Genomic DNA, 23,879 nt, shown 5'->3' on the forward strand with positions numbered 1-23,879 from the left:
AGCAAATGGATAAAACATTTTCACTGCTTCTCTTAGATAACATCTGAAAAACATCATTGACAATGTGGTCACGGGATTAGCACCACTCCTACAATGTCTGGTAAAGTAAAGGAATTTAGGATTTAAAGAGTTCTTGTATGTACAAGGGTCTGTTCTCAGTAGTTGCATGATACCCGTGTGAGTACGTGCTACACACTTCAGATAAGGAAGCAGGTGGGGAGAAATGGCTAGAACACAGCTAGCACCTGGATTACTGGAAGCCGGGCGCCGGTGGCACACGTCTGTAAATCCTAGCTTCTCAGTAGGCAGAGATCAGGAGGATCGCAGTTCAAAGCCAGCCTGGGCAAATAGTTCTGAAACTCTTATCTTAAAAAAAAAAAACGAAAACGAAAAACAACACAAAAAACGGGTGGTGAAGTGGCTCAAGTGGTAGGCAAGCGTGCAGCCCAGCGTTCAAACACCAGTATCGCCAAGAATAAAAGTAATACAAAGGCTGAAAAGGATCACACTGGTTTTTCTCGCCTTCATAAAACAGTCTGCTTCCATGGAATGACATCTGAACCATATCCCATGCCGCACTGTGCCAAATCTTTACCACTGTTATTGCCTTATCACACCTTATGTGGCAGAAAGTGTCACCACTTCAGCGGATGAGAAAACCCAGGCGGCCAAGGGCAAGTGAAGCTCCCGGCCAAACCCAGCGCTTTCCTACCAGCTGCTTGGCTCTAGCTGTCCGCCCACGCACCACGCCGTCTCCCAGGAAACGGGGCTCGTCCCATCCCGCCATCCCCTGCACTTCCGCTCCTGCGCACTGGGGCTCCAGTTAGACGGCCCATTTGGCCGCTTGGCGGACATGGCCGCCTCTCGTTTGCCTCCAGCAACGCTAACGCTAAAGCAGGTACCAGCGGCTCGTTGAGCCTTGAAGAGCAGCAACTCCAGGGGCTGATTCTCCCTCCACCCGGTCTAGGGAGTGGGTGTGGGGACGGAAGGGGACCCGCATGAGTCTTGGGGGCCTTACCTGCGCGCACTCTGATTGGCTCCAGCGCGGGGGCGGGACTTCCTGCTTCCTAGGGGCCTCAGTGGCGTCCTTTCCCCAGCGGTGGTGAGGGCTGTTGGTGGTTGTGCGGATCCAAGGCAAAGAACAGATGAGATCGCCAAATAAAGGGAACTAACTGCGTTAATCTAGTGAAGTGCTGTTACTGTTACAGCTTCTAGGTAAAACTAGCCAACTCTTGGTTTTAAAGGTTCTTAGTTTTGACACAAGAGTAAACGGCCCAAATGACCTTCTTTGCCTCCTGACCAAAAATAAAAACAAATCCTTTTTCAAAATTGAGAACCAAAGAGCCATCTGGTAAGTTGGTTACAGTCTGATTTGCTAAGGTCCTGCCGACCGTGCTGTTGTAATTCCCATTTCTCTTCCCCCGGACAGTTCATGAGAAGGCAACAAGTTCTCCTCCTCTACAGAAGGATTTTGCGAGCCATTCGACAAGTTCCAAATGATTCTGATCGCAGATACCTGAAAGACTGGGCGAGGGAAGAATTCAAAAGAAACAAAAGTGCCACCGAAGAGGTGAGAACAGGATCGTGGGAGGGCAGCCCCTGCCCCTTTTGTAATGATCGGTGGATTTTTTTTTTTTTTTAAAGTTTAGCAGACATCTTGGAACATAAATGTCACTGAGACGTTACACTTTGTTCATTGCTGATTTTCTAGATATTTTTAAGTTGCTGCATCTACTCTTAACATCACCTGGCTTCATGCATTGCCGCATTGCTTCTGACTTTCCGAGTATGCAGCAGTTCCAATTCCCACTATTGGTTTCTCCTTGTTTTGTGGGGCGAGGGTGGTGGTGGGGGTGGGGGTGGCAGCGGTGTGTGCGTGTTGGGAGGGTGGGGGAAGAGGGAGATTGAACTCAGGGCCTTGTTCATGCCAAATCCAAGCTCTACACCTGAGCTACCCACCTTGTCCCACCACTATTTGGTTCTTGAACTTAACAAATGAAATGGTACAGCTGTACTTTGTTTAACCTGGTAAAGCGATGACCAGATTTCTCTTCCTTCTACAGGATACCATACGTATGATGATTACGCAAGGCAATATGCAGCTAAAGGAGTTAGAAAAAACACTTGCTTTAGCAAAATAACTATACCTGTCTTCTGAAGGATTTTCAAATCTCCAAAGCCAGCCTAACAAGTTGCCAGTTAGCACCTGAAAGGATGATCACGTCATCAGGGAAGTGATGACTGTGAAGAGAGTAGCTTAATGAACACATCGAAACACTTACCAAAAAAGAGAAAAAGACTGTAGGCAACTTCTGGTTGAGATTCTGAAATTTAACATCCATGTAGAACAGTGTAAGTCATTAAGGAAGATCCTTGGTGGCTAGTTTTCCTCCAGGGATGTGAAAAACAATTGGGAGAATACATTGATTTCAGGACACTTGAAAAAAGGTCAGATTCGTCAGATTCGGAGCATACAATTAACTGAGTGAGAGCTGTGGAGGGTGCTGGAATTTCGATCCTGCACACTGAAGTCCTCTATTCATTAGCAGAACTAAGAAGCTAGCTCAAGAATCTGACCAGCACTTGAAAGATAGAGACAGACTTGCAAAATGATACAAGCTATTTAGTGCTGGACTGTGCCAGTGGAGATATAGAAACTGTATGTTGATAACCTGGACTGCCACCCACCTCCTGTAGCCCCAGTCCATGACAGAAATCTGAATAGCCTTCCATGGGGGCAATCGGACAAATGCATACAGAGCCAATTTTTAGGTTTTCATGTAGGTGTATGTCAGTTAACTTACTGTAAAACCATTTGACAAACGGGAGAAACATTTGTAAATAGAACACTTGTGAAATATTTTGTGTTACAATTGAAATGCACACTCAGACTTACCTAAAATGTTGAAACTTGAAATCATCCTTTAATGAGACAAGGAAGTTGGTGATATTCTTGCTAGCAGTAGTGTATACTGAATGCTTCGAAGGAGTACTTGTGCATTGAATTTGCAAGATGCAAGTATCAGACTCCAAGAAAACCTAAGCTGCAGTTTGCTTTGATTTTGTTTTTTAAAACAGGGTCAACACTACAAGTTGAATTATTTTTCAAAGGCTACAATTATAATGGTCATGCTCTTTTATCTTTAAAGAACATTTTACTTTGTTCACTTACATGCTTAGATTGTCCCTTCTGAATTGTAGGCTGAGTCCTATTTAGCTTAAGAGGACATTGATTTAACAATTTTTCCTCAGGTATGAAACCACAATCAAGACGTTGGCCAAGGGCTGGACGTGCAGCTCGAGTAGTAGAGTACTGCTTAGCAAGCACAGGGTTCAAACCTTAGGACTGCCAAAGAAAAAAACGGCCAGAATGGAACCGCTAGGAAACACATTCTATTCATTGCAAAGTGATCTCTATCAGTATTCTAGACTAGACAACATCCATGTTTCTGGGCCTTCCCTGTAAACTATCCTCCCGTTTGAATGCTCTACTTTCGTTCCTAAGTTTAAATTTAAGACGTTTGAATGTTCAGCTTCATGCATGTGAACTATATCAAATCAATCATTTTGTATTTAGAAAATTTGTTTTGTACAAGAGCTTTGTGGCATGACAAGTGGGTATGACCATTTTATAACAATTTGCTCCTTTAACATTCTCCCCTTTTAAAATGTGTGAACAGATTGGGAATTTTTAATTCATAATAAAAGAATTGCTGTGGTTGTGCTATTTGTATTACAACAGTCATGCCAAGAAACACTGGTATCAGAGGAGTGCCCATGCTGACCTAAACTGTCTCCCGCAGGGAATATCTAAGAAAAATGCCAGTGAGAACAAAGCAGCAGTCTACCTTGGGCAGGAAGAGGAAGGGTGTGGGAGGAAGGGAGAAGGCGGGGGATACAGGTGGGAGGAAGGGAATATGTAGAATAAGGCCCAGGGAGGATCAAAAACAAACTGGCACTCTCCAGACTAGAAATCTGCACAGCCGCTTCTTTGGCTTGTGTCAGGCTTTTAAGAAATATTAGCACTTAATTCACTATTTTTGTTTATTGTAGAGAATAAATCACTTTTATTTGCATTGTTTTAAATGTCTAGTTTCTCACAGATTTAAAGTTGCAAGTAAGATTTAGGTTTTATTCACAAAAGTATCCTAAAAGCTCTTAAGTATTTTTAAAACTGGATTATCCTACAAGTCATTTAGTTGATTGGCTTCTATAATCTATATTTCACAAAAAGATGCATTTTAACTATTAGGAACAAGTTGTCAAAAAGCATAATGTGCTCTTGGTTTGCACATGACTTAACTGTACAACTGTTTCCTGCTTCCCCTGGGCTCACTATTTTCCAAATGCCAACAGCTCAGATGGCACCAAAGAAGCTTGCCATGGCACAGCAGTTTTATTTTGATACAGTCACCTGATCTCAGGTATAAGCTCCGGATTGCACTTCTAGAGCCACTTCCTGCTTCAGGAACCATAAACTAAGTCAACCAAAGTGAAAATACAGGCTAACCAAGGGTAGTCACACTTTCATTTTGGAAATAAGTTTAAGATGAACAGGACTGAGAATAATGTTTAATGCTTGGAGGAGAACAAAATCAAGGTGATAAAAATACTAACTAGACAACATGCTTAAGTAGACCAGCATTTTACCCAAAAAAGAAAACACAAACATCACTTCCTTTATTTTGGTCTCCCAAAATTAAAAATGAGATTAAAACTAATATAGCCAGTCTATCACAGGCATTTAGTATAGTGAATACAACAGTGTACTAACAAAAATAATATACAGCTTTTCTGTGTTTTTATATCATTTTTCTCCCATAGCTATTGAAAGTATTGAAAGGTTTCAGCCTCAGTTTGAAACATGACAGGCTATAAATTAATAGTTCTCTGTCTTTGGAAAAGTACGGCTGGGGCATTTGCTTATTTTAGTACAAGGGGAAAATAAACACCAGACCTGCAATTAAGTTTTTAACAGTGCCAAGGAACAAAAACAGACCTATCACAGTTGTTAGTAATTAAACAATTACCAAACCAGGTGTGCTTTACACACCTGTAATCCCAGCACTCAGGAGGCTGAGGCAGGATCACAAGTTTGAGGCCCAGCCTGGGCTATATACCAAGACCTGGTCTCAAAAAGAACCAAAAATAACATGCCATTGTATTGATCTTGCCATGTTGTCACCTCTGTGGGTTAATAGGCTGACTCATTTATTTCTTGCTTTGATTTTCTCTTCCATGACAGAATACCAAGAGACAAAACCCAAGTCTGCCACACTAGGTGCATTTGACCTTTGTCATTTCTCCCTAGTCTTGTCCCTGTGCCATGTAAAAAAGAAAGAAAGAAAAAAAAAAAAAAAAACAGTTCACAGTGGTAAGCTGTCTGCTTCTGATGGGTAGGAGGTATATATAATGAAATACTCTCACAGCATAGACTTGATAGTTCAATTATAAGTTGTTTTCAGCATTTCTCAGCAAGGATACCTTGAGGTAACAGGAAGTATTTTGATAAGTGGAAATAAGTCTTGCTTGGAGTATTACTTGTTGAACTCAGGATTTCATCTCTGAGTATTAGACAGTTCCCAATAAATGGGTATATTTTGAGGAATGATCCTACAGAAGTTAGTGATATCTTGGTGGGATCAGATTTAGAAAAGTGAAGGTGCCTTCCAGTTCTACAAGTCTGTGACTGCATTGGGACCTAATGGGAGATAGAGGAACGGGCCTCTGTGTGAATGATCCAAGGAGAGCCTGGGGGAGGACTGTACTTGCCAGAAGCTGAGGAGCAAGACAAGGTCAGAAACAGGCAATCAATTCAAGAAAACATCAAATTGGGTTCATATTCAGGTTCTGTAACAGTGATATTCATCAACTGAATTAATTTTTAAAGAAATGTGTATATTCATTGATTGTCACTATAAGAAAACCAAAACTCCAAGCTTGACAAAGGGACTAAAAGCATACTAATTTTTTTGGCATTCCCATGTCAAGTCATTATTTTCTCTCTGGCTCAACGGGCAGCATTTTATACATAATTAGGGACAATTGGTACTAGGTTCCTGGGTTTACTGAAGTACAATTGAAGTTTCTATGCATACATGGAATTTTGTAGAGCTGGATATAATCTCACATTCCAAGGGACAAGAGTTTGGGAGGTAATTAAAATCAAATTTCAACATAAGCTACTTTTTCAACTTTGTTTCTGTATTTATACTTCATTATATAGAAAGTAACATCTTTCCAGTGCCTAACAGTGGAGTCTAAAGTCATTGACTTATTTATTACCTTGAGATCATCACTGCCAAACAGTAGAAAGCACTGAGGTTCTTCAATGATAGAACTCAATTCAAAGTGAAGTACTTTCAAGAAATTGCCTTATTTCTTTACAAAATGTAGATAATATCAAATTCAGGAAGGTACTCTCCATGGAATTGGGTTTGATTGCAAATAAGGTTGTAGAAGTTTCAGGCAATTATTACATGAATGCTTTTCCATTAATCTCACTATAATTACTGACATTTGGGGGTGCAAATAGAGAAACTATGACCAAATTCTAGCTCATTACTAACAAACAGTGCTGTTAGCCAATTACTCATTATTTAAATAAACTGACTTTTCAAAATTAAAGTTTAAGATACACTGGATCTTGAGACATCATGAAAATCTCTTTCCTCTCAAAACTGGGTAAGTTTCCACCTGTTGAAACAGCATATTGAGATAACAAATCCGAGAGAGGGTTGAGCACAGCTGCGTTACAGCTTTTACAGAAAGACGTTTTGTCTAGGCACAGCAGGTGTGTTTACATGTACATGAATTACTACTTGAGGTCACAAGGGATTCATTTTTTTCTTGCTTTTGACTTCTATTAATTCACACACCCTGAATTTTAGGGTTTAGGCTTATACACCGTTCTATTTCTTAGCGTGGTTTGCTTAATCTGAGTTTTTGAACTTCAGATGAACCTGGCCTGAGGTTTAGAGTTTGTAATGAAACTTGAAACTAAGCAAACTTGAAACTAAGTTTCAGCTTAGCTGTAGAAGTCTTCATGACTTCAGGGCATAGGAAACATGGCTGGCACATTTTAGAAACTGGTCATTGTTTTAAAGTCTGCTATGTAACACAATAATTGACTCCGTGGCCAACTACTCTGCAGTTACAAAAAACCAGAAACCCCCAAGAACCCTCTTCCGTTCTCCCTGTCTAATTTTCCTTCTGCACCTTCGTCCTTAATTTAGCAAGCTCTTCTTCTAAACTTTTGATGTGCTCCTTCAGAGTGGCCTTGTCTTGCTGGGCTCTCTGATTGGCTTGGCTTCGCGCTTCTTCGATCTTCCTTTCATACCACTTTTCCATCTGAGTAGAAACGGCCTCAAAAAAATACTGGGTGAGCTCCAGTGCTTGTGAGGTGTCTCGACCATGAGGGGCGGTGGCCTGGTCACTGCTTGCTGCTGCTGGCAGCTGCCTGTGAGGGCTGCTGGCTGCTGGCTGCTGGCCTCGATGCCTTGTCTGGCCACTTCTACCAGACTTCTTGGTCTGGGTGCCTCTATTGACACAGGAGCCCGCCTGCTGGTCACCTTTGGCTGCCTCATTCAAGGGCAGCAGTGCTGTCTGGACCTTGACATTCCTCAGTCGGGAACCTGTACAGTCAGAAGAAGACAGCTCCTGCTGGAGTCTGTGGGTAGCTGTGGAGTTGAGGGCCTTTTCCTTGGGTCGAACCACCTGAGAGGAACTGTCAGATGCTGCTGCAGGCCCTGCAGTCGCCAAGGATTGATCCACACCTGGTTTCAAGGGAAAACAAAAGTCAGAGCAAGTGGCGGTGTGGTGACAATGGTTTGACAGTCCTGGGAATCTGTAAACCAGCAGCCTCCTCAATCTCCACCCACCACATGCAGCTTCTTTTCTGTGGTCTCCACCTTTTTATTCCTTCTACTTCGTCTCCTAGGATTGTCAGTTTGGCTTGTCGGGGCTCTCAAGGATTCTGAGTTCTAAGTCAAAGAATTTTCTGGCTTTCTAGACTGCCTCAATCTACCCTATGAGTTGTGTTGCCTAAGGACTACACAACTCACCACGTGTCTCAAAAAAGAATGGCGACTTACCTATGAGAGTGAATACCCTATTCTCTAACTTCTGGGCCATAAAAGCAGTGTACCAGATTCTTCACCCAGGCTCCCATCTGGAGCGGTGGTCTATTTCCCTCACCCACAGCTCTGGAGTAAGTGACGTGACTGTCCTAGCATGAAAAGATTGCTCAGAATATTTCCAAACGTTAGCATAGAAAAGATAAAACCGTAGTTCCAGACGTGGTTGTGTTAAAACACTTGGTATATTAAAGTCCCCCAGGGAAGCCTGATGACCAGGCTCTGAATGCCCTCAAAGTGGTCATCCTTGAGTGTGATCCCTGTGAAGGATGTGCTCCTTGAAGCAGCGCTAACCTAGCACCTGAGGAAAGTTCAATACACAGACTAGCACATTTTAATGAGGCTCGCATACTGGACAAATGCAATCTTCTCCAATCAAGAAGAAAGGAGAAAAACACCCACAAAAGCAGAGAGCCCTGCTGAGGAGACAGGGTCATTCATCATCCCTTGTCCTTGGGGTCCACTGTGACCCCATCAATACTGAACCTGAAGCAATCAACAATTCTGCTATTCTTTCATTCAACTATGCCTCAGTTTTCTGGTGGCGCTAGAGATCAAGCCAGGGCCTTCCATGCTAGGAAAGCACTCTATCACCAAGCTAAACCCCCCACCCCTCAGATATGTTTGAACATTCAAATAAGAATGGATAATCAGCACAGTAGTGTACACCTGCAATCCCAGCACTAGGAAGGCTGACATAGAAGGGTCACGAGTTTGAGGCCAGCCTGGGCTACCCTTGGGGTGGGGGTGCTTTATTTTATTACTGCGTAGGAGCCGGAGCTGAATATGTAGTTGTGAGTGAAACGCAGTCCTTGCCCAGTGCATTCCACAGCCCTGTCACATGGACTGCTCAGGGCAGGACAGAACAGGATCTGCGGGGGCTCACTGTTTTGGACAGAAGGGCTCTGTCTACCTGTGGGTTACCTGTAGAGGAGTCACATGTGGAGGGTGTGGATTTAGCCTTGGACGTCCTAGACTCTCCAGAAAGCTTCAGCTCCAGATTCTGAATCTTTAACATGCACCAGGTTTTTAATTCATCCACCAATGACATCTAAAAATAAGCGAGAAATACAAAGAAGAACGAGGCGAATTTCACAGGTGACTTATGAATTAAAGCATCAATAACGAACTTTTGAATTATCATGGTTGAGGTGGCCATTTTGACAAATCTAAAAATTGTAACTACCCATCCCCCCGCAGTCCATGTGCATCTAGCACCCAAACCAAGAGCCATCTATCACCGTCATTAGAGCCACCCTGACCTCCAGTGTCCAGAAGCCACCTGAAACATCCAAACTAAGCATTTCTGGCTGCTTAGAAGCACGAGCTCTTGCATGTGCTCAGCAACACACCCTATCTGAACTATAGGTTCTTTGCCACTAACTTCATTTTAAGGTTACAAAAATAATAAGCTAGGTAATACAAATGCTCTCCAGGAGTCCAGGCCTCCGAGTGATCAATGGTGGGTCTGACTCTTTTAATTGTAAGGAAAGGCTGAAGACCCTGGCTTTACCTGTCGCTTCTCTCCGTCGTGCTTCTCGGCATCTGAGTGCTGCTGCAGGCGACTCAGGCACTCGGTTCTCTCTGCTGAGAGTCGCTCCACCATCAGCTTGTCCAAAACACGCATCTGTGATTCAAGAGGAGCAGAATGCCCACTGAGACATCAAAGGAAGAGCCATGGTCTCTGCACGTGTAAGGACCAGCTCAGGCCTTTCCAGCAGGGGACAAAGGCAGCAAGAAGACTTCACTCCTGTCTGTCCTGCCTCACATAGCTTCTCAAATTCCTGTGCACAATCCTAAATGGTCAGTGCTGTTTCTTTCATTCATTTGTACAAGTCCTAAGAATACAAGTCCTATGAATACAGAATAATACACACCTGAGCAAATGCAGATCCGGTGGGCAAAAAATAATTGTATAGGCCTTAGAACATTAGTACCAAGACTGCTATTAGGAACAACTATCTCTAAAGGTAGGGAGCTCTTCTTGTAGTCTACACCAGCCTTGGGATAGCTAGCATTCCTATAATGCAGTCCTCTAGGGACACAGGTGAACTGACATGGATTTTCTATACACAAAACAGTCTTAGCTAATATATCATGATCCTAAGAAAAGACTTTTTAAAATGGGCTTTCCACAAAATGCAAATATCAAGCAAATCTTAAAAATGTTCAATCTCAACAGTAAATAAGGAAATAAAACTTAAATAGTGAAATGTCTTTAATTCTGCAAAATCTTTTAAAAAATAGTAAGTGATGGCAAAGATTTGAGACAAAAACTTAGCCACTGCTGGTGGGGTGTAAATTGGCACTTTTCTATTAAGCAATTTGCCAATATTTATCAAGTGCCTTAGACGTTAACATTGGACCCAATTATCCCAATGCTAAGGAAATATACTGAGAAGGGGTCAAAAGTTTCTGCACATGAATATTCATCTTAGCATTGTTTATAAGACAAAAAAATGAATAAACAAATTATGGTGTATTAATATGCTGGAATATTAGCTAAGGACATGGGAAAATACAACACAAAATTAAGTGTAAAAAGCAGGAAACAAAATGTTATTCCTCCATACCCAGGAACAGTACATGCCACTCCAGAGCTACTGGAGCTCCACAAGTCTAAGGCATATTACTAGATAAAAAGCAAGCTGCCAAAAAAACAGTATGGTTCCATATTTGCAGAGTCTGGTGGTGCATGACTGTAATCCCAGCCATTTAGCAGAAGGAGGCAGAAAGGTCACAAGTTCAAGGCCAGCTCTAGCAAAGTTAGCAAGGCTCTATCTCAGAAACAAAATGCAAATAAAGGGGCTGGGTGCATGACTCAAGTGGTAGAGCATTTGGCTAGTGAGTGTAAGACCCTGGGTTCAGTTCCTGCTACAGAAAAAAATCATTATGGAGGTTATATCTATAAGAGAGAAAACCTGTATGAGATGGAGGCACTCTTTTGGGAATGTCATTGTGAGACACATTTCTGTGTTCTGGAATGGCTTTTCCAAAACACATGTGATTTTGTATGTTTCCTTAAAGAGTTTTTTTTAACCTGGAAAATCTTATGCATTACACATTTCTTACTAATAACAAAGGGAAATGTACCTTTAAGACAGACGAAAATGGGAATTACTAGCTTAGCCAAGTAATCAAATCAGCATCACTAATAAGGAGACAGCCTGACATTAAGACTGGCAATATTTAACCTGAACCTCTTAACTACCTGGACCAGCAGTTCTCAAACTTTGGCACATACCAGCATCACTGGAAGTCTTGCTAAAACACAGGCTGATGGACCCTAGACCAGAGTTTCAGTCACAGTTAATTCAGTTCAGTAGATCTGGAATGAGGCTGACAACTGCTGGTCCAGGGACCACACTTTGAGAACCACTGCTCTAGACCTAACTTTCAGTTTACAGAAATAGAAGGATGGAAGAACTTAAATAACATCATGAGGAAACAATCAGAGAAATCTAGGATATGGTATATCCTATTAAACAACTGATTTGCATGTTTAAAAGAGATAATAGCATGGAAAAGTCTGGAAGAAATCAGAACTGTGCTAAATCAAAGGCACAGTGTGAATTTTGGGATTAAAAACAAAAACCAGCTCAAAAAACATTGAGACAATTGAGATATGAACTGAATATAATGTAATTATGTTAATTTTCTGAGTGGTAAGGGTATGGTGGCTATGGAGGAGAAAGTCCTTATTCTTGGGGGGTGTGTTCTGAAGTTTTGAGAGGTGCCACGTCAGGACGGTCTGCAACTAAACTTCCCACAGTTGCACAGGAAAAACGGTGTGGACATGAGAGAGACAAAGCAAATGGGTAACATATTGAGAACTGGTCAGCCTCTTCCTATAAACTGCCGAGGTAACCTGTGAAAATGGTTTGCTACTCTCTTGATCCAGAAAACTGCATAAAAATCATGTCAATCAAGAGGTTCAAATCTTTGTGTTCAGTTTAAGAACCAAGAAACTGTCCAAGGCATCAAGGGTATACATATCCACCAAGCATCTGAAAGAAGTCATTTTCAAGAAGCAATGTGTGCCATTCAGCGTTACAATGGTGGTGTTAGTAGGTCTCCTGCAGCCCAACAATGGAGCCTGACACAGGGTCAGTGGTCCAAAGACAGTGCTAAAATTTTGCTTCACATACTAAAATGTGGAGAGTAGAGCTAAGCCTGAAGGTTTAGATGTAGATTCTCAGGTCATGGAACATGTCCAGGTGATCAAAGCACCCAAGACGGGCCACCGTACTTACAGAGATCAGAGTTGGATTAACCTGGACATGAGCTCCCTGTGCTACACTGAGACACTCCTCAATGAAAAGGAACAAACCGCTCCTCAACCAGAAGAGGAGGTTGCATGGAAGAAAAGTTGCCCTAAAGAAACTGAATAAACAAAAACTTACGGCAAAAGAATAAATTCAGCAGAAAATAAGTACAAATACAAGTGAAAAAAAAAAAACCTGGTTGAATCTAGGTGAGAGTATACAAACATTCATTAGTTTCTTCCTAAAGTTTTTTTGTACAGTTGACAATTTTCCAAATAAAAAGTTGGAAAAAAGGAACAAAAACTACTACAGACATCATTATTCTAATTTTGTGTGCAACTGGCAAGGGGTATAGGGCACAATGGCATATAAAGATTGGAAGAAGCCAAGGTGAGTAGCTCAGGTAGTACAGCACCTGCCTAGCAAGCTTGAGGCCCCGAGTTCAAACCCCAGTACCACAAGAAAACAAAAACAAACAAAAAAACCACTGAACAAAATTCCATAATGCAGGCCTGCCAGGCCAGTATTCACTCTCAGGGCACAGGGCTATGCTAACACCTCTCTATTTTATTTTTTTGCTTTTTGGAGGCAGTAGCTGGAACCCAGACCCTTGTGCATGCCTGGTAAGTACTTATCACAGAGCTATGCTCCCAGCGGGCACACCTAACCAGGAGGCTAGCCCACTGCTTACTTGGTGCTGTGTTTTGGCTTCCATGTGGCCCAGCTTCATGTTAATTTTATCTTGCACAGACCCCAGCTCTGCTTTTATCTCTTCCACGGTTGCTTCCAACTGATTCTCCAGCTTATTGATGAGAGGTTCACAGCGACAACCATCTATTGGTGCCTAGGAGGGAACAACAAAAAGGAAGCATGTTCTCCTTCGTTCTTCCACAAATGTCTTCACTGTATGCCTGGGTGCAGATGATGGAGGGGGGACATCCCTGCCCTTGTTCTGGAAACCCCATCCTCTGGCTCAGTTTCAGGTCCAGAAGTCTCAGAGGGTAAGACATGGCCCCTGTTTTCAAGCCATCTGTCTCTACCCTGGGCCTCAAGATGAAGTTCCCTAATGACAGTGCAGAAAGCTGTATAACTGCACCTCTATATGCCAGGACCTAAGTGGCAGGAGTGGATCTGTACTGTTGGGGTGCAGAGGCCCTCTATGTCATCTTCTTATTAAGTCAATGCCCGAAATGGCCATCAGCCCACAGGAACAGAGCTCACCAGCCCCACTCTGGTTCCCATTGGGCCAGGCTCTGTGGGTACCTGCATCACTTTCCCATCCTTGCCCCGGTACAGTGTGTACAGTTGGTAGGCTCTGAACTCGTGGGGCGGGGGCGGGGAGGAGCCCCGGTGCCTGCTCTTCTTTCTGGGGTGGTGATGAGCGTGCAAGTTCTTCTGGTGTCCAGGCTGCTGGTCTACCGGAGGGGTGGGGTCAGACAAGGCTGACACCTGTGGGGTAGGAAGAGGCGACACCCTTGAGTCCTGCCACATCTACGAGAGTGACACCAGCCAATGGCTCCATCTCCCCCACTTTTGGGCATACAACACCACCTGGCTTCACCTCATGGTATTTGACTTGGTAACATATGTCAAAAGAAGAAACACATTGGCATGCTCACCTGGTCTGAAGTCAGTGAGATTTCATTTCTATGCTCTGGCTCCAAAACAGCTAGAGAAGTGAGGTGGCTTCTTAGCTGCTGGCCACAAGAGTTCCAGGACCCTGCACCAACCTGCCTCCCAGTCACCCCACCACTGCTTAATGTGCTTCCTCACCTTGGGTCTCGACTTTCTTCTCCTGTTATCCTTTGCTCTGGGCTCTGGGGAGGCTGACAGGAAATCTTCTCCAGCCTCTTCTTTTCTGAGCACAGCCTGCTCACTGCTGGGGGTGTCTCTGGCTGAGCCACTTCCCTGCAGAGGAAAAAGCCAGAAGCCTGTTCTACCTACACCTGGGCCTCTGTCACCAAGATTCCATCCAGTAAGAGGTCCCTGGTAATCTTTGCCAATGACATAAATTTCACACACACACATACACACACACACACACAACACTGCTTGGTGGTTTTAATGGAACATATACTACTTTCCATGATTGGTTGAATAGCTGGTTTTTATTTTATCTGATAGGTCCCTAATGAAATCTAATCATGAGTCCAAAACTATGTTCTAGATCTCCAGGACCCCTGCATACACAAAAAACATTTGAGGTTTTTGGGTCTTTTGCATTTCAACAAAATATAACCCCACTCATTCTGTGAAATTGGACCCGCCGCCATTTATGGCAGGGAGGGAATACTCTGAAAAATGGAAAATGCCATTTTTCTGACCTTTGTGAGATTCTTTGTAACTTGATATGCATAATTCATGAGTAGAAACTAAGAGTCATAATGCCTTAACCCTGGAAACCGATGAGAGGATTTTGAAACAGCGCAGAGAACAAGTCCTTGGTGATACCATTTTATGTGTCTAAGAGACCTAAAAGGGCTGCCAGGTACAGCTGTGCAATCAATCTGTTCACTGCACCAGGGTACCCAGCTGAGGGTGGAAAAAGGAGGGCTGAAATCTGTTCACCATGTGCCTCCTGTACAGGGCAGGTGTGCCCTGGGTTCATCTTATTCTGATTTGCACACAGAAGCCAGATGGGACAGCAAAGCCTTGGTCCATTCTCTAAGTGGAAATGGAGGAGCAGCCTGTGCCAGTAGCTCCATCAGAACCACCTGGAGGACTTGTTCAAATGCAGACTGTGGGGCCCCACACCATTCGAATCAGAGGATCTGAGGTGAAGCCTGGGAACCTGCATTCCTAACAAGGCCCCACGTGACACGTGGACACCACACTTGGAGAACTGCTGCTCTGTAAAATTACAGCATGGTGTCTGGTGGGACAAGGCCATATTACACAGGGCTGGTAAATCCCCACATGAGGGTGCTGGATGGCTGGCGGGCAATACATACATATGGAGGCACAGGAACTGGATGGAGTCTTAGAGGAGCAGAGGGCATGAAGCCAAAAGGAGAAAGAACTCTAGGGTGAAGGACAGCCAGAAGACCCGACAGCCACCAGTGAGCCCAGCAGGAGCAGGGGGTATAGCAAGCAGACAGGCAGGCCAGGAGGGAGGACCTCACACCTTGCTCTGTGCCACCTCATCTCTGGGCACGGACTGGGCCCTCCTTCCTTGCTTGAGCTTCTCTCTCCTCTTCCGCAGGCTTTGCCCACGACTGAAGCGCAAGACCTGACAGAGACAAAGGCATCGTTACAGAAGGCCAGTGTACAGCACTGACCTGGCATTGCGACCCAGGGGGACCTGCAGCCTAAGACGAGACACCATGCATCCACATAAAATAAGCAACTCTGCACTTACAATGCAAGCACTACAGGGACACAAAGATAGGTAAGATATTTTCCTGAACTCAAGAAGTTTAGATTCTATGAAGATGACAGTTGGCCCAGCATAGCCAAGGATGTATGCCCTGGCTGCACACTGCGTAACTCCAGGGAGCACCACTCACATCCACTAGGAGATGAATGGCGTCCCTGGAGTTGTGCCATGGGGCAGCCCTATACCAGGCACAGCCTCATTCTCTACTTTGGGACACTAGATCTAAACTAGCACATCAGACTTTCGCTTGGTCAAACTGTGTCCAAATCATATTTGATTCAAACACCACTGAGGTTCATCTATGATTCATCATACTAACTGTGGCTTCCAAAAAGAAGTATTTAGTAGGTCCCTGGTAGAAAGGAAACAAATAAGGACATAGAAGCAGCTGAAGGGTCTTTAGGAAAATGATTCTGCCCTCTGTGCTGTCTCCCCTAACATAAAGACAGAGACAAGAAGGAAGCTAGCACACAGCGGACCCTCAGTCACTGCCAGGAGCCTCCCTTCCTGCCTTACACTTGCTCAATAGGCAGAGGATGTTTAACCACAGAGTATGGATATTTGAGCTGCTGGAAACCTGCAACCTCTAGTCCACAGTATTTAAGAATGTAAAAGAGTCCTGAGACCAAAAACTCTAAGAACTGGGCTGGGGGTGTAGCTCAGTGGTAAAGTGCTCACCTAGCATGTGCAAGCCTGGGTTCCATCCTAGCAATGAAAGAAACAAAAAGGCTTGAGAATTACATCCCTAAACATTTTCTAATGCTCCATTTGGATTCACTAGGAAGTCAAGTCTGATAAAGTGACAAGTTCTGACCATCCACATGCTCTGTGGACTCTTAGAATAGGGCACAGCATCAAAATCAGCCAGAGACTCCCTTCTAAGCACTTGTGAACCACATAAATCAAATATGACAAGTGACAATGGGAGGCCACCCAAACCCCAAGTAATCATTGACAAAATTCTCTCCACTTACCATGCTACTAGCCAGTGAAAATAACTGCACAGTTTACAGCCTTTCTCAGTGAACCATACCATGTACCAGATGTAATGCCATTAATCTTTTCCAGTCCACAGAAATCAGGCAATATTGATTTTCAGGCCTCAGAAAGAAGTATCCTCTTACTACCACTGTGGCCCAATAAAATCCATGGCCCACTAAGGGGCTAAAAGCAGAGGATTTCTCTTTGCAGATGAAACAAGAAATAAGACTGTTTCTATAACTACAAATCAACACAACCCTATGCATAAAATCTTATGCATATTTTAAAGTAGAGGATAAGGTTTAGCATATACAACTGTATGTGAAATAGATTTCCATGCCATCCAGCTCATTTGAGACTCAATATGGGTGTGGAAAAACTGAAGTCATGTTTAAATGAAAACACAAAATGGGAGAGGCACAGGGAAACAGGAAAGCTTTTTTTCCCTATAAAGTCCTTGGACTTTGGGAGACAAACAACAGGCAGAGTTAAGATGCATCAGTCTTCCTGTGCCTGGGGAATTCTCCAGTCCCACAAGATCTGGTGATCTTTGTATGGCCAAGGAGGGGCCTGGCTGTCTATCAAGTTGCCAAATGCTAAAATCCCAGATAAATGAGATAGATTCTGACATTTATGTAGCACCCTGAACTTGTGATCCATGAGAGACCAGCATTCTTCTATCAGGATTCATGGATGTGATTCCACTGATGATGCTTTTCAAAAAGCTGAGGGATGTGGGACACTCCACTCCTGCAGCTTCCCACACTGATTCCCTCCCATCAAGAGTAGACAGGTTTCCAGAGACCAGTGAGAAGGACCAGCTCTACGCTCAAGAGGGTGATCAAATTTGGAAAGACAAAAAAAAAAAAATAGTTCTGGAAACTGCTATCATATTAGGTGGTAAGTTTTTAAAATTTAAATGAAATGAAGATCATGCAAACCCCTGGGCTAGTTTGGTACCGAGCAGGGTGGTGTTTAGAATCTTTTCACTCCATGATACTGGCTTCTTCTTGCAACATTAGGCAGAATAAGATGGAAAACAATCAGTGTTTGCTATAATGTAATACAGAATAGCTCTGATCTGGAAATAACCTAAAGTCCAACATTAAAGAAATGACTTAAAATACTGAAAGCAATAAAAAGATATACTTTCATTATAGTGAATAATTATGAAGGCTGCAGGACATTATCCTATGATAGCTAGATAAAAGGCAGAATATAAAGGGTGTATAAAATATAGACCCAATTATTTAAAAAAAAAACTGTGTATCTGTGGAAGATAAAATAAAGAAACAAAGGCAGTTACTTCAGGGTTTATAAATTATATTAAATGTCTTTTTTTTTTTTTTTTTGCGGTACTGGGGTTTGAACTCAGGGCCTTCACCTTGAGTCACTCCACCAGCTTTTTTTTGTAATGGATTTTTTTAAGATAGGGTCTCATAAACTATTTGCTGAGGTTGGCTTCGAACCATGATCCTCCTGGTCTCTGCTTCCTGAGTAGGTAGGATTACAGGTGTCAGCCACCAGCACCTGGCTATTAAATGTCTTTATTGTTGCTTCGATAATGTCAACCTCAATTCAAATAATGGCATCAGCCATCTTTTTTAATGAAGGCTAAACTACCATTATTCAATAAAAAAGGAAAGCAAGTACTTAACTGCCTCTGGTGAATGTTCACTGCTCTGTGTGCCCAGAAAGGCCCCTGTCCCCCACCTTCTTCTGGAAAATGCTCCGAACCTTTTTGAAGGCCCTGTCCACTTGTTCAGGAGAGGATTTGCCCCACTCTCTGTAATCACAGTCCTCTCCCACAGTGTTTAAACTGGAGCTTCTTCCCTAGCTGTGTAGCTGGGAAGTTGTGGTCCTGGGAGTTGGTAGTGACAAGGATCTGCTGTCAGGGAGAAAATGACACCCATGTATAGAGTGAGGACTTATAAGTCTCTGGTTCCAGTCATCCAGGAGGCCCTCACCAATTCCTGCATTTTCCACTGCCCAGCTAGTAAGCCTATCCATTTCCTACTTAGTTTCAATTGGCTTTGATAATCACAACCTCAAGAACCTCATTGATTTTGTAGCCCCATGTAAAGGTACAATGGAAAAGCAGTAAATCCTACCTGGGGAGCTTTAGTGAGGAGCAGAGCCACTTCTGGGTTATTGTGGTAGCGAGCAGTCTCCAGTGGGGTCTGGCCTACCTGAGGAAAGGCAGACGGAGGACAGGTGAGAAAGGGACACCAGGGGCAGGCACTTCTGCATTGGGTCACACCCAGCACCTGCATGTGCTCAGCCCCATAGGAGGTGCTGCTCCTCTCCTCAACCCTGTCCCATACACTGAGGGAGCAAGTCACCCCTGGGCACGCATAGGTTAACACTTCTCGGAAATGAGTGCTTTAGGAGGCAAAGGTCTGGGCACTGCCTATCAAGGAATGCTTCCTGGAAAAAGACAGGAAAAGGTCAAGAAAGAGCATTTCTGTTGAGGAAACAAGAGAAAGAATCATTAAATCCTCCTAGCAATGAATTTTCCCTGGAGAGCAGGGGGCAAGACGCCTGGAGGGGCAGCCATAGAGTTTCAGGACTTGGACTGTGAAAACAGAAGCTATAGTCGTAATGTAGGCTAAGGAGAGTAAGTCAAAACCCAGGAACAGATAACAGTGGGATTCAAAAGGAAGGGGAAGGTATGCTAGGCATCACGGGAGAAGTGACTGTACCACCCAGGGAATGTTCTAGGGCTATCTAGAGAAGGCAGGAGGAGAATGAACGCTAGGTACAGAGCCTTTTGCCTGCTTCGACACATCTGAATCCTACACAACAGTTCTGCCCCAGGCCCCTCTGAGCCTTTTGGAGGCACTGACTACTAGTCAGCCTGGAGGAAGAAGGGAATCTGGGCTGGTGCCTGCTGTGGAATCTGGAGGAGGGGAGGGGAACATGACAGAGAAGGAAAGAGTGAGGTGAGACAATCTGGGAGGAGCTGGAGTTAGTTTGATGGCTATGAGTACATTTTTCTGAGGACCATGTGTGTTCACAGGTCTGGAAAGTCACTTTTGGATCACCCACTTACCAGTTTAGACAACTTTGAGCTTCCTTTTCCTGCCAGGTTGTGCTCATTGTAGCTAGGTCTCTAAAAGGGGGCTGCCAAGGTTTGTCAACTCCTGTGGCTGCTTAAAGCTAGGGTTCCCTCAAGTCTGCCCTGAGAGGTGTGGCTTCAGCTGAGCTTGTTGTATCCTTGGGGCTTGCAGGGGGTTAGGTGGTAACAACACATCCCATCCCAGAAGTGAGTGAGAAACCTCTTGAAGCCACTGTTGCAACTCAACTTACATTATTCACAATGGTCCCATCTGCTCCAGCTTCTAATAAGATTTTAACCACCTTCTTGTGGTTTAGGGCAGCGGCAACATGAAGGGCTGTGTCTCCAGCCTGAAATCAATCAGAAAAAAGCCTAAACCCATCTGATCCTGGCCCTCAGCTCCGGCTTTTCATCCCCCAGTGTTGGGTACTCTCCAGTCAAGAGACTGGAGACATGACATGAGGCCCGACATGACATGAGGCCCTCTGTTAAATTGCTGTGTGATGCTATTTAGAGATCTTAGAACTAACTGACACTATACCCAGATCATGTTCCTTTCTGACTGGGTGGGGAGGGGGAGGGGAGGGGATCCAAAAGCCACAGAACAGGATTAAATGCAAAGGCAAAGCCAGTCCTGGGCTAGGGTGCTAAGAATGGTGGGGCCCCAAGTGTCACTGAAACAGGATGATGGGCAGGAAGCCTAGGACAGGCAGCCTTGCCTTCCTAGAGGTATGGACACTGCCCCTGCCCCGGGAAGTCAGACGTCAGAGAACCACCTGGGTTCTGAGTGCAAGAACAGGAGGTAACAACCCAGTCCACAGCCAAGTGTGTGGATCTAAAGTTGCTGCTGGGACTCGGCCTCTCTGCAGGCTCTTGCATTCTTTGGGTCTACACCCAAAGCCAGTGTTCGTGTAAGACAAGCTGCTTTCTACCTCTTACCATACAGCTAGTCAGAAAATTTTCGTTATACAAAAAGTGTTTTCAGACAATCAACTCTGAAAGGTTAAAGACAACTATAGCTTAGCAGGCCGATTCCAAATGTAAATGCTGTCATTCTCCAAGGAGAATGTTATAAGTGAACTAAATAGAGTGATATAATTCATTCCCTCTCCTGCCAGGGGCCCAGGCAGACAGCCTTCACATTGATATGAAAATTCAATGCTCTCTGAGCAATGGCAAAAATATTTATTTCATTTCTTAGTTGTGTGTTAGGGGAAAAGTTCTGAGGAAGTGTTTTCCATTCCTGGCTCATACTAGAATCCACTGGAAACCTTTTAAAAAACACTGATGCCAGGGTCCCCCTCTCAGACCTGATTCCACTAGTCTGTAGTGTGGGCTGGGCATGAGATTGTTAAAGCGCTAGGTGAGTGTCACATGCCATCATGTGACACCCTGGAGAAACCCTGGAGGGTGGGTATGGAGGAGTAACCTGGTTAATTGGAATCCACTGGGGAATCTGCGTGACCGACTTAGCTGTTTTATTTTTTAGGTCAGTAGTTCTCAACCTGGTTGAACATGCAGACAGGGAGCTTTTAGAAAATACTATGGCTTGGCCCTCAAGCTCAGGGGTTATGGTTCTTTTAAACTGCGGTGGGACCCATGAATGGTATTTTTAATTCTGCTGTTGATTTTCATATGCAGCCAGGTTTATAGAGTATATTTAATTTGAACCACAATCTAACTTTTTTAAATTTCAGATTTATGCATCCGAACTCAGAAAAGTTAAACAATGCTTCATTTAGGTATCACAAAATATCTCAACAATCTACTTCTTCTATCCAAAGGACTACTGGATAGCACACGTTTCCAAAGAAGACTGGATGCAGCTTCATTTGAAAACCCCCTATATGGACAGATACAGATCATGTACCCAGTTTTACAGATGTAAGAGACTCCAGCAGCTCAAATAAAAGAGCAAGTGGCAACACGGGGAACAGAACTCAGGTAGTCAGGAGACACCCAACTCCCTTGCTGCGCTACTAAGCCACATTCCTCCTTGTTGCTTACTTGACATCATGTCATAAACAAAACCTGCCCTAGGAGCTCCAAAAACTGTTCAAAATGCAAATGTGGTGATATGCACAGAAATGATCAGGGATAGGAGGCCAGATAAGGGAGGGACACTGGAACTCTGTGGGACACCCATGCAGAGACCAGCACTGGTGGAGTCCCAGATGGTCAGAGGGCAGCAGCTCTCCTCAGCCTCTGTTCCTGTCCACTCTAATACACCCGCTGGGTAGCCATGGGGAAGGGTGCTGGTGGGCATGACGAGATACATGCACTGACCTGGTTCTTTTCATGGACTGAACAGAAAGCACTGAGGAGCAGCCTAATGATGGACAAGTGATTATAGCGCACAGCAACGTGCAAACAGGTGTCGCCTGCCTGCGGACAAAAATCAAACTCTAAGCACAGTCAGAAATGACAAAGCATAACAGAAAAACAAAGAGAAAGTATAATTTAAAAGCTGGCAGACTACTGAATATTCTTTAGGGACATAAACATGCATTACAAACAAGTTTTTTAACCTAGATGTTCCACTCCAAGGCTTGCTGTCCTGTGCCCTGTTGCCGTGCTCTGCACTCTTGCTACTGTGCAGAACAACTGTGTGGGTGTACCAGAACCTCTACTTTCATGCTTATGGAACTAGATGCCTGCTCCCCACAAGACCTTCAGAATTGCTAAAGCAGTTGATTTAAAAAAAAAAAACCCTCCTCCCCCAACCCAACTCAAAGGGTCTGAACCAAGCAGAATTAAGATCAACATCATAACATTGCTTTGGAAATGAGCATTTCCCAACACAGACTCATCATAGCTGGTAGGACCCTAATCTCCCCCATGGAGCAATGTGGCCTAGGGAACTCATGAGCAAGCTGAGAGCAAAAGAAGGGCATTCAGAAACTCAGGATCCTTCTTAGTGGACACAGACCAAGCTCTGCTGCCAAAGAGACAACAAATGTGGAGACAGTTGTGATGTTCTGCACTGCAGAAGAACAGCAACCACTCAGCATGTCTCCCCTGGAGTAAGAAAGAGCCAAGCTCAAGGCTGAGGTTCAGAGCATTCTAGAATTGCTTTAGGTGAGATTGTCCCCATATAGGGAAGATCTTGGCAATTTTTGAGAGAAGCCAATGATTCTCTTGCAATTGTGACTCCTGCCAAAGTGTCTACAGGAAAGACAGCATCTTTATGGAGGGAGGATTGATACAGGACCTTTTAGGTCAGGCATCCTCAGTTCACTGGAAGGACACTTCAGTCATCAATGGAATTGTCCTCTGAAGATGCTGAGAGGGGAGCATCACAGGACCTTCCCCATATGGTATTGTCCCATATATGCTGATCCCACAATGGTATTGCCCCATATGTGCTAGTAATAATGCAACACTGTATATGGATAAACTTTCTTAAAATGTTTACAGGCTTCCTAGCCTGCCCTGGTCAGACATGTGCTAGAAGAAATGATAAAATGAACTGAAGTTGAAGAGCAAAGGAAGAAGGGGGAAAAGGCAGTACTTTCAAAGACTTTTCATTCCTCATCTCCTTGCCTAAATGACCCCTCAGGAAATTAGTGATAAAAAGAATAATTTAGAGATAGAGCCCAAATTCTTTTTGACATTTTCATTCCTAGATGTTAATATGGAAGTATGCTGTGGGGATCATCTTCCAAGATGACACAAACAAGAGAGCACAAAGAAGCCGGTTCTGTTCACCCACGTTATTTTTGAGGTCAGCGCGGGAGCCACCCAGCAGGAGGACTCGTGTGCTCTGGGAATGGCTGTTCTGGCAGGCCAGGTGCAGGGCTGTGTTCCCTGCCTTGGAGAGAGGCAGAGAGAAGGACACATTAGCAACATGCTTCTACACAGACCTGTATGCCTGGGAGGAGGGGATACTTACTCCGGGAGGAAGAGTCAGAGCTCACACAGCCTTCTGATGGAGTCCAAGGGGTGCTCCAAAGTATGCAATCCAAACAGGCCCAAGAGTCCTATCTACCATAAAACCCTGCTCCCAGCCCTGGCTCTGCCACCTACTGGATAAAAGTCACTGAGCAATGCTCAGCCTTGGCTTC

The 23,879-nt window shown here is 44.1% G+C and overlaps 2 protein-coding genes across 7 annotated transcripts in view; one reads left to right on the forward strand and one right to left on the reverse strand.

The window, feature by feature from the left end:
* Positions 1-795: 795 nt before the first annotated feature.
* Lyrm2 (LYR motif containing 2) lies at positions 796-23,533 on the forward strand. 3 transcript variants are annotated; one of them, XR_012449609.1, is made up of 4 exons: positions 796-898; positions 1,430-1,570; positions 15,603-15,788; positions 21,513-23,533. XR_012449609.1 is itself a non-coding variant. In XM_074078210.1 (3 exons), the coding sequence occupies exons 1-3, from the start codon at positions 854-856 to the stop codon at positions 15,675-15,677; spliced, it is 261 nt and encodes an 86-aa protein (XP_073934311.1). In that variant the 5' UTR covers positions 796-853; the 3' UTR covers positions 15,678-16,393. The 3 variants fall into 3 exon arrangements, 2 of the variants coding, with proteins under 2 accessions (XP_073934311.1, XP_020011942.1); XM_074078210.1 differs by lacking the exon at positions 21,513-23,533 and having other exon boundaries at positions 15,603-16,393; XM_020156353.2 differs by lacking the exons at positions 15,603-15,788; positions 21,513-23,533 and adding an exon at positions 2,064-3,725.
* Positions 6,184-23,879, reverse strand: part of Ankrd6 (ankyrin repeat domain 6) — a 183,757-nt gene continuing 166,061 nt past the window's right edge. For 3 of the 4 annotated variants that reach the window (XM_074078188.1, XM_074078196.1, XM_074078181.1), the window contains 11 exons: positions 23,528-23,626; positions 22,102-22,200; positions 20,067-20,165; positions 18,869-18,946; positions 15,525-15,629; positions 14,174-14,308; positions 13,664-13,849; positions 13,092-13,244; positions 9,649-9,762; positions 9,060-9,186; positions 6,184-7,775 (listed from right to left, as the gene is read on the reverse strand). In XM_074078188.1, the coding sequence (XP_073934289.1) occupies positions 7,201-7,775; positions 9,060-9,186; positions 9,649-9,762; positions 13,092-13,244; positions 13,664-13,849; positions 14,174-14,308; positions 15,525-15,629; positions 18,869-18,946; positions 20,067-20,165; positions 22,102-22,200; positions 23,528-23,626 (1,770 nt within the window). In that variant the 3' untranslated portion in view covers positions 6,184-7,200. The remainder of the gene's footprint in view (positions 7,776-9,059; positions 9,187-9,648; positions 9,763-13,091; positions 13,245-13,663; positions 13,850-14,173; positions 14,309-15,524; positions 15,630-18,868; positions 18,947-20,066; positions 20,166-22,101; positions 22,201-23,527; positions 23,627-23,879) is intronic. The other variant, XM_074078201.1, reaches the window with a different exon arrangement.

Source organism: Castor canadensis, chromosome 1, assembly GCF_047511655.1.
Source record: "Castor canadensis chromosome 1, mCasCan1.hap1v2, whole genome shotgun sequence".
Lineage (NCBI taxonomy): Eukaryota > Metazoa > Chordata > Mammalia > Rodentia > Castoridae > Castor > Castor canadensis.